The sequence below is a fragment of the Blennius ocellaris genome (genome assembly GCF_963422515.1).
Source record: "Blennius ocellaris genome assembly, chromosome: 15".
Lineage (NCBI taxonomy): Eukaryota > Metazoa > Chordata > Actinopteri > Blenniiformes > Blenniidae > Blennius > Blennius ocellaris.
Window position 1 is genome coordinate 5,371,501 of NC_137664.1, and position 13,160 is coordinate 5,384,660.

General features: G+C 40.2%; 1 protein-coding gene across 1 annotated transcript in view; it reads left to right on the forward strand.

Moving 5' to 3' along the window:
- Positions 1–3,226: 3,226 nt before the first annotated feature.
- The window catches only part of LOC308140061 (netrin receptor UNC5D-like), a gene marked incomplete at both ends in the record, with an annotated part of 187,675 nt that continues 177,741 nt past the window's right edge, over positions 3,227–13,160 (forward strand). The window contains one exon of the mRNA XM_080509720.1: positions 3,227–3,311. Within this exon, the coding sequence (XP_080365846.1) occupies positions 3,227–3,311 (85 nt within the window). The remainder of the gene's footprint in view (positions 3,312–13,160) is intronic.

Consider the following 13,160-nt stretch of genomic DNA (forward strand, 5'->3'; position numbering starts at 1 on the left):
GATTAAAAAACAATATCACTCTAATAGGTGGAGCTCCCGTTAAGAAACCGATTTCTGCTTTCTGAGGAGGTTTTTTTTCCTCATCGACATCAAATTCAATATACAGAAGACAAAAGTGGATTATTCGTATCTGTCATTCATTGCCAGTGTGAGTCAATGTTGCAGTGCTCTGGTGAGTGTAATATTTTCTTTTCTTTTAATAAATACTTTATGGGTGAAGGAAACTGCTTGTGTTGCACATTTGTTGTGAATATTTCAATGCGGGAGGAGCCACAATGCATCAGTGGTAGTATTTAGGTTACAATAATATACACAGTCACCGGCCACCACATTACAGATGATATTATTACACAGTATTAAGATGGTATAGATGCCAGTGCTTGGAGTATTTTAATGTGAACTTTGTATGTTCTCTCTGAACAGGAAAAAGTATAGAATATGGATGTCTCACACAAAACACGATTCATATTCAAACAAACAGTTAGAAAACAATACAACATGAACATCAGACATAGAGAGGATAGAGACAATTTCAAAATGTGCATTCAATTGAAAAGAGGACCTTATTGCTTATCAAATGAAAATGTAGTGGAAATGTAAACGGTAGTTGAAGGTGTTTTGTTTGTGAATCAAAATCTGTCATAACTTTCTGAAAATTAAGATCCATTAAGCAGGTAAAAGTTCAACTAAAGACATTGTTTCATGTGTGAATCTTGGAATTAGAAATGAAATACATCACACAAGAGTATAGCTGTTTGGACCTGTCTAATTTGTATATTGGAATGAACACAAAAACAAATCTTTAAAGTCTGAAAATACCCTTTGATCTTGCCTCTATGGAAAACAACATTTTATTTATTTATTTGCTGTGTCTGTGTTTTTTTCTTAATTATTAATTTTTCAATTTTGTAATGAGCTCCTCATGGATAACAGGGACTTTTATCTGACCTGTACAGAAATTGTCCGATTTCACAGCCAATTGTTTGATCAGTGGGCTTCTGTTTCTAAGTTGCACGCTATTATCACCATTACATACCACAATGCAGGGACGTGTACTCCCACGATGAGCAATATAGTACAGTGCAAAGCCCTACGGAGCTGTCAAGTAATGTGTAGATATATATCATTATTTTACTGTCAATCTCCAACATGCCTTCTGTCACGTCAACACCCATCAAATGCTTGTGATGTCAAAAATCCTGGTGCTTCTGTCTTCTCAGTGGGTAATTATAACACTGTAGATCCTATTTTAACACTCTCAATCAGCACATATGGAACAGGTGCAGATTAGCTAATAAATGTGTTGTTTTGCAGTTTTTGCCATTTTGATATAAGACTCTTTTTTTGGTATGTATTGTTGACCAAGATAACTCAAAAGTGGGCAGAGAGCAGGAAAAACAGGCATTGCTGTTAGTCATGTTGTCAAGCAATATGATTTGTGATAAATATTTTTTCCCCATATCCCTTTGACATCAGTTACCACCAGCAGTGATAAAAAGTGGAGCAGTTAGTTGACTTTGTTTGCTTCTCAGTTCTTATTCCTTGGCCAGAATGTTTAGAAATAATTGCATCCGTCAATATTAAAATATTTCAATCAGTCCAATATACGTATCTGTTTTAAAAAGTTCAACTGCAGTGATATTATATTCTTGTAACGTTACGTCGACTTATTATCTGTTGAGGCATGGCATCCCACTTATCTTGAAGGGCAGCCATCAGCTCATTGAGGTTCTGGGTACAGATTTATGAGCCTCATGGTTACTCAGCTGATCCCTGAGGTTTTCTATAGAATTCAGGTCTGAAGAAAGTGCAGGTCTTTCCATTTGAGGTACCCCAGTTGGCGTGAACTAAATGAAGGTGAGCCGAGTCCCGGACTATCCAAATGTGAAAGTCCCCAAAATATGAACGCGATGAGGACTGTTTAATACCAAATGTAATTGAACCAGAACATTGACTGATGTATTCATGGATCAGAAACCTGTTGTGACATTTGCGGTTAAGCTCCTTGTGAGGGAACAACAAATTGTACCAAAAACACTGAAGCATTTAACAGTTGAACATGTGCATCCAAAGCAATAGAGGTCACATTAAATTAACATATAAAGGTAATAGTGCATTTTAGGTTCAACTTGGAATTTCCTAACGTAAGAAGCCAGCACCAGTCATACATGCAGTATGCAGTATACAGACAGTATATGAACAGATGAGTGTGCACGTGTGTGTGAGTAATTCAACCTAATTGATTGGGTAATTCAATGTTTTTTGTTTTTTTTATTTAGAATTAGTTTTTATACTGTATTATTATTACCAGCACAATTGCCATAAACTTCCCTTTGTGGTGTTTTCGTTAATTGTACTTAATCTATCTTCTACACTGGTTTATCCCGTTCATGGTCGGGTGCACGAGAAATCAAGACGTCGCCAGTCTATCACAATTAGATGGCAGACACACTGACATTCACACTTTTATGACCCACTATAGGGTCGCAATTGAACTATCTTTTGCCAGGAATCTGGCAGAAAACCCAGAGAGCCAAAAGAAAATCCACACATGCACTGGGAGAACATGCAAACTAGAGATAGAAATGCCTAGATGGGAATCAATTTCCACTACGAGGCAAGAGTGAATACAAAAAAGCTTTCTATTTATTAAAAAAAAAATCCACTGGAGAAAGAAAAAACACAACAAAACACCAAACCTTGATTTTTACAAGTGCGCGCAAAACATGTCCGCGCATTGGCACGTGCGCGCCTACATATTTTGCCGTCTCTCAACAGGTCCACTGGGGTTTTTGAACGAAACCTCCCTCACTCTCACTCACTCACTCGTTCGTATCTCTCCCTCTGTCTCTCTCACTCGGTTTCTCTTCCTCAGAAAACCAGAAAGCGGCTGGCTGGCGCGCACTCACTGTCTAATTATTCCACTCTGGCGCGGCTGTGAGAGCTCCGCACCACTTTCCATCTCCTCCCTCCGCAGTGCGATTCCGCGAGGTGACGGTTCCTCCGGCTTACACTTTTACTAACCACAACCACCCCCTCTCCTCCTCCACCACCTCCTCCTCATAATCATCTTGCTCCTTCACCTGCAACACCTGGAACGGAGCGCGCGCCTCGGACACGCCTGGAGACGTGTTTACGCTGAGTCTCGTGCCAAACGACAAATGCTCGAGACCCGCGGCAGGTGCCCCCAGACCCGCCGGGCAGGGAGACGAGCAGACGAGCCGTGATGGGACAGTTTTCGGGAGGATGCTACCTGAGTTTTTCCGTCCTCGTGCTTCTCGGTTTGCGAGTCCCGGCCACGTTGGCGAGAGGTAAGTACGCACGGCGCGTGTAAGTGTGGGAAGCTGACCCCCCCCACTCCATCCAGTGGGGGTCTCAATCCTCGAGGAAAAACTCGTGGAGAAGGTGTGTGACGCGGCTGGCTGTGGTTTTGTTTGGTCCGGGGGTTTGAACAACTAAATTGTGTTGATAGTTTCGTGTTTTTCTTGCATGCGTGGCTATTAAAGTGTTTTCCACATCGGCAAGTTTTCATTTACGACGCGCAACACGCTGGTTGGGGCGTGTTTGGACAGGTGAAATAGTATTATTATTATTATTATTTTAATTTTTTTAAATAAAGTGACTCATTGGTACTCTAATGGAAGTGATTTAGTATTGTAACTTTCTTTGAGGATCAATTTCACTCAGTAAAATGAGATGCAACTGCTTGGTGTCTTTAGCTGGCGAAGGTGCGATACGCGTTTGGAAATTGAATTAGGTTTTTGATGTGTGATGTTCTTTTTATCTTTCATAATCCCTCATATTTGGATGAAGGCTCGCCTTAAAAAAAGATTCAGGTTGATGAAATGTTACATAAATTGCAGAAGTTGGTTGCACGCCAACCTGTCCTCCGGTAGCAGAAGCTGTTCTTTCACTCAGGGTATGGTTTCCTCCTCAGGTTTGACATAAATGGAGAGGATTGCTTGATGGTTGTGCACAATTATTATGCGGACTTTATAACATCAGTAATATGTCATTGCTTCTTATTTGGGTTTTCAGGTATGCCTGAAAGCATTTTTCTTAGACAACCCAGACCTAGTGGACTGTTGTGCAGTGGATACTTGACTGTGTCTTTCCAATAATTATTCACATTCATATGATTCACTCAGTGACCATGAGGCTATAAACTGATAGGATGCCGAGACATTTCGCACCCAGCCATCACCGTATCTTTTCTTGTTCTTCTGGCGGTGCTATCCTGACCTATTGACATCCTTACAGCTCGCATGGCAGTATAACAAAGACACATTTGCAAGTCAATTAGTTAAACTAGCCCCGAGGTTTTCATTTTTGCATCTGAAGTTTTGAAAATTAGCTTCAACTTGGAAATTTGCATGGCATAAATATTAGATTAAGTATAAAGTATCTTAAGGGCAACTTCACATGTAAGGATCATGAGGGGTTTTTTTTGGTCATTTTTAGAAGAGATAAATTCTAAAATCCATTGAGTCCTACCGTTTTGAGACTGACTTTTAATTTGTGTTTATTTGGCAAACATTTTCCGTCTTGGTTAAATGTATATGTCAAGCATGGCATGATATTTAAAAGGAGTGACCTGTGCTTGGTGGGAGGGAAAAAATATAGTAATGTGCGAGAAAGTAAAACGTGCTTGTGTGTGCAAGATGTTGTTTATAATTGCTGCATAGGTGTATTTTGTAATACATCTGCCATGTTTGCAGTGGCTTTCTGCCAGTCCTTAGAATAAATATTTATGCTGTGCAATAATGTGGATGTCAACAGTCAAATACTTTATGCACACATGAAATGATATGAAATGGAAAAAGGCAGTCTTTGTGCGGGCAAAAAAAAAAAACCTCCAAGTAAATAATGCAAAAGTATAGTAATAATAAGTCAGTATAGTAGTAATAATATAAGTTATGGTGCATCGACAAACAGGGGGTCACTCCTTGATCCACATGCATGTATAGACTTCCCTCCAGTTAGTAATTTATTCGTCAGTTATAATTCAGTGATCTTAATTTATTCTTTACGTCTTCCAAAGGTTGGGAGGCTCATCACTCATCTGCAAGCATATAATTTAAAGCTTAGCGCAGTGAGACGGTGGGGGGAGAGAGAGTGCCGAGCAACGATAACAAACTTACCCCTGAGGAGAAACCCACAATCTATGCCTACAGGTGGATTCAGGGGGAGGAGATGGGGCTGATGAAATGCTGAGCAGCAGCAGTACAGAGCATTACGGTGGTGTTTTTGTAATGAAATCAGCGACACAGTGGCGCTTGTAGTGAGGGAGCGCAGCACAGCTTACATATGTATATATGGAGGTAAAGCGGGCCTCATTGCAGTGTTGGTGCACAGCTTGAATAATCTGTCGTGAATACCAGTGGATTTGAAATGCTTTTTATTCTTTACTGTAAGTGTTTCTTTTCTCAGTCATCCACGTAGAACTAGTTCACATTTTCAGCTTTAGGTAAATCCAAAGCAATTCAAAGCCTCTTGGAGTTTGTTGAAATACCACACAGGAAGAAGATGTGTCCAAAATTACATGATACAAGGTATTACATTTAGGCGATAGAAATCTTGCTGTCAAAGTAACTAATTACAAGGCAAGTTTTGCAATGTTCCAGCTCTTTTCCCCTTGTTAATGAATCCCGTGAAAAGGCCAAATCAGCAATTATTTGACCCTAAAATATTGCAGAGACCTGAGTCAGCTCGTTCCTTTTTGTCCTGGAGCCCAATTGTTGTCCACAACAACAAAACACATGATTACTGGGTGATTATTAGAATGTATTATTATTTTGAATCACCCCAAATACATAATTTTGCTGTAGTATGTGTGCAGTCTAAATGCATGGCTGTAGTTGTGTGGTTTGTATTGAATTCTCTGCGTGAGAATACCTTGGTTTGAGTCCAGATTTGTGTTGAGTGACGAGTTGTCGTGCTCTTCCTGCACATGCATGGGGGTTTTTCTGCAGTTACTCTGGCTTCCTACCAAAGTCTTGGACATATGTGACTAAATTGTGAGTGTGTGTTTGTGTGTGTGATCGTATCTGTTTGCCTCGTGATGGACTGGTAAGCTGTCCAGAGTGTAACCTACTTTTGCCCATCCATTGTCAGACGGGACTGGTCCCAGCGCTCTGCAGACCTAAATTGGATAAATTTGCTATCGAAGAAGGATGGATGGATATTGCATTATACAACTCCTTCTCCTATTTGAGTAACATTTGCCAAGTCTGCCAACTGAACTGAAACTCTCCGTGTAGCTGGTTTTACGAGCATTTATTTTCAGCTGTCTAATGAATAGCTGGAGGCCAATTGAGAGCCACAGAAACAGGCTCCTGCGCTGTTGTTTTTCATCGGATTTGTCAACAGCCAATAAATATACATTGTTTAAAATTGGATCTCTGAACAGTATGAAGTAATTTGCCCGGTCTGCTTCATTTCAAAACATCTGTTGGGTCCAAACAGGCCATGCACTGCGAGAACGCAGGATTAAATCAATATATGTAACCCCTTGGTCTGACATGACAGCGCTAAGCCATATAACTGGTACGCCTGAAGCAAGACGCCGTTCCTCCTCCACATGCAAAGAAACGGGAGGAGAGGCAGCAGCCTGCCACGCTCCATGATATACATCTGATTGACCTTCGACCACGTTGGATAGGAAAACCACCACTCTACCTTTCCTACAACCAAGGAATGTCACGGAATAGCAAGGAATGACTGTTGCAGGAGCACAGCGGCGGCGTATTATGCGAGGCAGAATTCACAATATCACATAATTTTAGCAACATAAATTTCCTTTTAGTTGAATGAAAGCTTTTAGTGACTGAGGCCCGGTGCTGAAGCTCATGTAGACCATTGTACCTCCCGCTGCTATAAATGCATCCCAGTTTGAGCATGGTGTAAGTGGAAAAACTCGACAGAGAATCTGAGTGAGTGAGGGGAGAGAGAGCGAGAGGGGGTGGGGGGGTGGGGGTGGGGGTGGGGATAAAGGGCAATGGAGTCATCTCTGCCATGTTTTATTTATCCCAAAAAAATGACTGCCAGAATCTTTCTCAAGCTCCAGCTTTGATTTAACTGACATTTCACATGATAAGAATTCACGAGCACAGTTGGACTGGTATCCACAGTTGTTTCTATTCTGTAGGAGATCGCATGGTGGTCATATTGCCCAGTTTCACCGTTGCATTATTCAGAGGGAGCCCATTTCTCCAGCCAGCCCATCAAACCCCCCCCCCCCCCCCCCCTCACCCATCATTTCTTCTCCACATTCAAAAGGAAGTGAGCTCACTCGTAGCTGAAGAAAGGGAAGAAAATATTGTCTACAGGGATTGAAGAAAGCTGCGATATCACATATATGCAACTACTCTTGAAATCCTCCTCAAGAAAAGAAACAATAAATACCTGAATCAATTGCAATGGTATCCCAGCTTGGACAGAGATGCAGTAGTAATTAAATAGCCATTGCTTTTTGTGCCTGAGATATTGGGAGTTGGGAATCCTGTCAATAGATAAGCTTTTATATATGATATTCCCAGTAGAGGAAAGATTGATTGGAACAGAATCTGCTAGTCTGACTCCGCTCCAATAGGAAAACTGGGGGAGAAAAAAAGTCTTTCTTTATAATCCTGTTGATATTGCATCATATTTCTCTTCAGTTTCACTGTGTTGATGTATATATTCATGCAGCTCCTTCCTCCTCTTTACAGTCAAATTTTCTGTGCCCAGTAATGAAAACCTACAGGGTCCAGGATCAGCGTCATCATCTATTTGAGATGTACTGATAATTTTTCATTGGCTTGCATTCTGATCTCTGTACCCCAGTATTGGATTCCTACTGTTGCTTGTTATGCATGCAGCAATAAAGATTAAATTAAATGCACAGCGGCAGATATGCAGTAGTGATTAAATATGTAGCTTAACAAAGTAAAATCATGGCTGCTACATCTTGCACATTTTTTATTCACGTCAAAAACTGAAGGTCACGGTTCAGCGTTATTAAAGGTTGTATCATTACCATGGCATGCAGTAATGTTTGAATATGGAAAAGCACACCAGGTATCGGTTTTGACCACTGAAATCATTGGAACTTGTCATCCAAATTTGGAGAAATGTTTTAAACGGCGAGATTGAATCACATTAGAAACACTTTATTTAATGTTTTAAAAGAATCATTCACATCTACGCTTAAATTGTCACTTGCATACTCGCGGGGAAGAGCAGCTTTCACATCATTTGCAGGACTAAATGCTGTAGAGTAAGCGCAGCAAAGGTATATTGTACATGCTCGAAGCAGCCCTGGTACTCATTTACTGAGGAATTGGATAAGATTTGCACATACAATAATTATGTTGTGATTACACTTTTATCACCCTGCATTGTTTATACATGATGTGTGTTTCCATGCATGCATTCTGGTACTTCCACGCTATGTTCTGCACAGCCAGATGTGCAGAGAATGACAGGGTGTCAAATGTTGCCATCCCCCGTGCGCCTCCCACGGATTCGCCTCTCAGCCTTGTGTGCGCAGCCTTGACGCTTTCTCTTCAATAAGAGCTTGCAACGCTGTCATGTGTTCTCTAATAACACTGAAAGGGAAGCCTTGGAGATAACTGCCCATCCACAATGCACCATTCAATGCCTCACTGGCTAACTCAAGGGCATCGGCACAAGCGCTAGATTCATACCACACACCATTCACCTCAATGCCAAACACCCTCGCTTCATGCTCCTTCACTCGTGGCTCCCACTTTACACCGATGGGCAGCACCATTGTTTCCTCCAAAGTGCTTTCATTTCATAAACACCCCCCCCCCCCCCCGCCCCATTGTTTCATTCTTCCTTGTTGTCCACTCCTCCCCCGTGATTCGTTTCGATGTGATTTGGTTTCACTGGATTGTTGCTGTGACAAATGCTTAAGTTTCTCGTGTCATTTCTCAACTCAACCTGACTTAAGGAGTAAGGAGAGCCTGGCTTGTGGAGAGAGGAGACTGTTGGAAGGAAATGGCAAACGGGGGAAGAAGACGGATAGGAGGGCTTCAGCGCAGAATACATAAGTATCTCATGTTATCAGTAACTGCCACGGTAGTTTGTCAGTCACGTCGTAACACCTGTCACCGCGCTCGCTGATGAATTAATTTCAAAAGTAATCATAAGGAAATACATATTTAATGACTTCTGGGTTAAAATACAAGTTCAGTGTTTGTATATGCGAGTGGTGTTGGGTGTGTGCACACTGCACTGTTTTGACACGCAAAAGTGAACGCGTCCATTTATCAGTTTCGGTGTCAAGTTAACGTACGATAAAAGTAAATCAAAAAGAACAGATTTGGGTGTCAGTTTTATTTTGTTTTGGTCTTTTCCGCTGCGAGACAATATCAGTCGATCTTTGAATAACGGCATCCCAGCCTGGGAAAGCTTACCTGTGCCACAGATCAAAAATGAAATGAATAAATCAGGACATTTCTATAATTACGTCCATTTTAGTACCAGTTAAAGGTTTTGATTGCCATTAAAGCTATGCATGATTACATGGAATATGCTGTCATTCATTCAGACCTGGTATAGCGAGACATATGGCACTGGAATATAGACTGGAATTCCAAAATGGGTAAAACAAACCCCCCCCCAAAATCAGTCAGCTTGATTAATTTGTCACTTTCTCCTTGGTAGAACGTTTGCTTCCTGTGGGTTGTTATATTTCAGTTTGGTGGAAAATGAATCACAGATCTGTTTCATTTAGGGCTACATACTATCAGATAATATACAGTAATGTTATTGTAGCTTGCAGTAACTATGATTGGTGCTAAAAACAAGTATATGATTGAGGGCCATAACATGCGCATCTGCAGTTTCCATGACCAGTGATTTAGAAGTGAGGCAGTGTGCTGAAATAATTGTTTTTTGGCCATTTGACCTTGATTTTGTGCTTTTACCCCTGATGCCAACAGATATGAAATAGTAAAGTGGAATGCAATCTGTTTTCTACCACAGTTCGGCACAACTTGCTGTAGCTTCAGTGAATAGCTGACATATTGTCTGTGGAAGGAATATAATTCATCGCAGTAAAGTCAGTGTTTTGCGATATGTATACTGCACATGTGGATAACAAAAAGTCAATAGATTTTTTTTCTTTTTTTTTTAGATTTTGTTTGAACTACTTGGTTGTTGCTACTTCTGTTGCCTTCCACAATCTAGAGGCGAGCAGATGAATGCCATGATGAAGGTCATGTTAGTATACCAGTTTTTAGTTTGTTTGTGATGTTGGATTGTACTTCAAAGAATGTTTTTTGTTTTTAAAGGAAGTACAGATGGTCTTGATATTAATCGGATGACAATGCTGTGTGAAAGCATTGAGCTTTGGCTTGATATTCGAAATGCTTAAAGTCTCGTTCCCATTACAATTGCTTTTAACAATATATCTACCATGGACAATAATCCTGCACAAGGTAATGTCTGTTCTTTAAAGCCCTCAGACCCATTACCCAATGAAACCTACGCATCCATGGCTGTCTACACAATTATCATGAGCGATATTGTCTGTGGCATTTATCCTGAAATAGATAATTAGGGTTTGATGGTGAACGTTGCTGCAAAAGTGACCTGCAGGTATTCAACTTCATGCACAAACAAAAAGTTTGTATAAATGCGAGTTTTTCTTTTCGAGTTGCTGGCATTTGAAATGAACTCTGATCCCATTTAGTCTTGTGGCTGCTGCTTTTGTTTTGACTTGTTTGTGTGTCATGAACACAGCACTTTTAAAAGGTTGCCTAATTGTTGGGTAGCAACTTGGGTGGTTCATCCTCGTTTTCTTCTTGTTTTCTTGCATCGTGTTGTGAATTCATGTCAGGTTTGCTCCTGCTCTCCCGCTCCAGCAAGGAAACTCAGTGACACGACGAGCTACAGAAAAGGGCTGCGTCTGGCTATATTTCATGCAGACCTGTCTGTCCTCAATGGCTATTTGGTGCTTTTGTGAGTGTCAGAGATGCAGGATGGGGTTTAAGAGTCCCTCCTGGCATATGAAGCCTGGATAATACCTCTCTGAAGTCATGTGTGACTTCATGTTGTAAAATCAACAAAGCTCTGTCATTCATGAATTGAAACAGAAAGTAGAATTTCTTTAGCTTTAGAAGATGTCTTCTGTGTTGTTTATTTTGTCTGAAGATATCTTCAGTTCTGCAAACAAAGAATATTTGAAGTTAAACTGGCAGAGAATGATTGTTTTACATAGATTGACACTATAGACTTTGGGCAAAGAGCCTATGTAAAAAAAAACCAAAACCAATGCACTCCCTTTATTCATATTTTATAATTCTTTTTTGTATCCCATCAAACATCATTTCTGACTGACTGTGAACATAGTGAGTCAGGATTATTACTAAAGAAACATTATGTTTGACTCATGGATACATCTAACCTTGCAAGAATTTTCGGTTATTGAGAAATAGGCTATAGAAAATTGTCAGAGCCAATACTCAAAATTATAAAGCACTGGGAAATGTTTAATTCAGTAAAAACTCAATTTGTGATCAGAGTAATCTGTAAATGCAAAAAAACCCCAACAAAAGCCTTATTTTTGATTTAATCCATTTACATGTTACCTTTAATGCCCGTCATTACATTGTTTTGAAAGCCATCTACAGCTCCTTCTCTTGCAGGAACATTTGAGGTGTTTTCAAATCTAAAAGCATGCTTTTTGCCGAGCAGAAAGAATAATCTCCACGAGACAAGAGGCACACCTGTGTGTAGAAGAGCTACTTAAAGCCACACGCTCACTGCTCACGCTCTCTCTTTATCTATTTATCGTTGCTGTCTCTTTACTGTTTTTATTTGGCAGAGTTCACTAAACACTGAATCTGCATCACGTCCAATGTTTGGCTGCTGTATTTTATCCTTCTTAGGTTTTTACACATCTCCTCTCAGATCCTATCTGAAGCCCAGGCCCTGCTCGGCGCTCATTTTGTCTCTAAATTTTTCCTCTTTTTCTTTTTCTTTTTTTTTAAACCTGATCAGTGGTGAATAAATGTCATACTTCAGTCTGAGCTGCACATTTTCTAGTCGTCGTCTATTGCTTCACTTTATCCACACTATACGCTCACAACACTATTTACACAGAAAGTGTGTGTAACCCCGAGGTTCTTACTTGCAAGCTATCATTAAATGAAAATGATTCTTCAACTCTCTCTGAATAGAGCTATTGCGCACTCTTTCAATTTTTAATTTAAATTTTTTTAAATGGCTCCTGTTGCGTGTTGGTATTGTGTGAATTTCAAGTCACCATTTAGAGTAATTTCTTTTTCAGGTTCATCAATTAATAGGGATGTTGCAATGAAATGAATTGTCATAGGGCGACTGGACTCTAAGAGCAAAACAGGAGTATGAAGATAAACTATAAGGAGACTGTGCGATTTGAGGAATGACTCAAATCAAGGATTATCATTTTTAACGTGGAGCCCCAGTGCACCATCATACAGCCCAAGCATGAACATGTATTAATATGCTGTTTTTAATTTATTTCAGCCATAGTTATGTCAGAATGGACAGGCTCCCTTTTAACTACAAAGCCTTGCTTACATCCCCATCCGATGAGGTCACTGATTTTACTGGCAGCACCACAAATAATCTACTTTTTCATCGAGGACCTTGAGTTCGGTTCCAACGTATATTCTGCTTTCACCCATCGTTATTTACCGGAGCAACTTGTATGTGACAGAATATTGAGATGAACAAAAAGTGCCATGTGTTAAAGCCTTAAGCATAATTCAACGCGTCAGTCTGTTAATCAGTTCGACCCTTGAAAAGTTGCAAGCCAAGTTTTGAAGGGACAAGAGAGCAATGAGCAAACGTTCGTTTATCCCAGCGAGAAATTTAAGGAAGCAGACGCTGATGTTAGATTTTTTTTTTTTTTTTTTAGTTTTCGCACCCTCAGCCTTTTGAAAAGGGCATAAAACCTTGTATCCTGCCAGACGTGGCGCCTCTGGTTGAACATTTCCTTCATGGTGTATTCATCACTGCAGGAGCTCCTGTGGTTTTTGCCTATTGGTTCCCCACATTCATTAGTCTTTTTTTTTTTTTTTATATATATAATAAACATGAATTCAAATGAGGGACTCTAAATTCTACTTGTGTCACTGATTTACATTTAAATAAGATGAATTGAG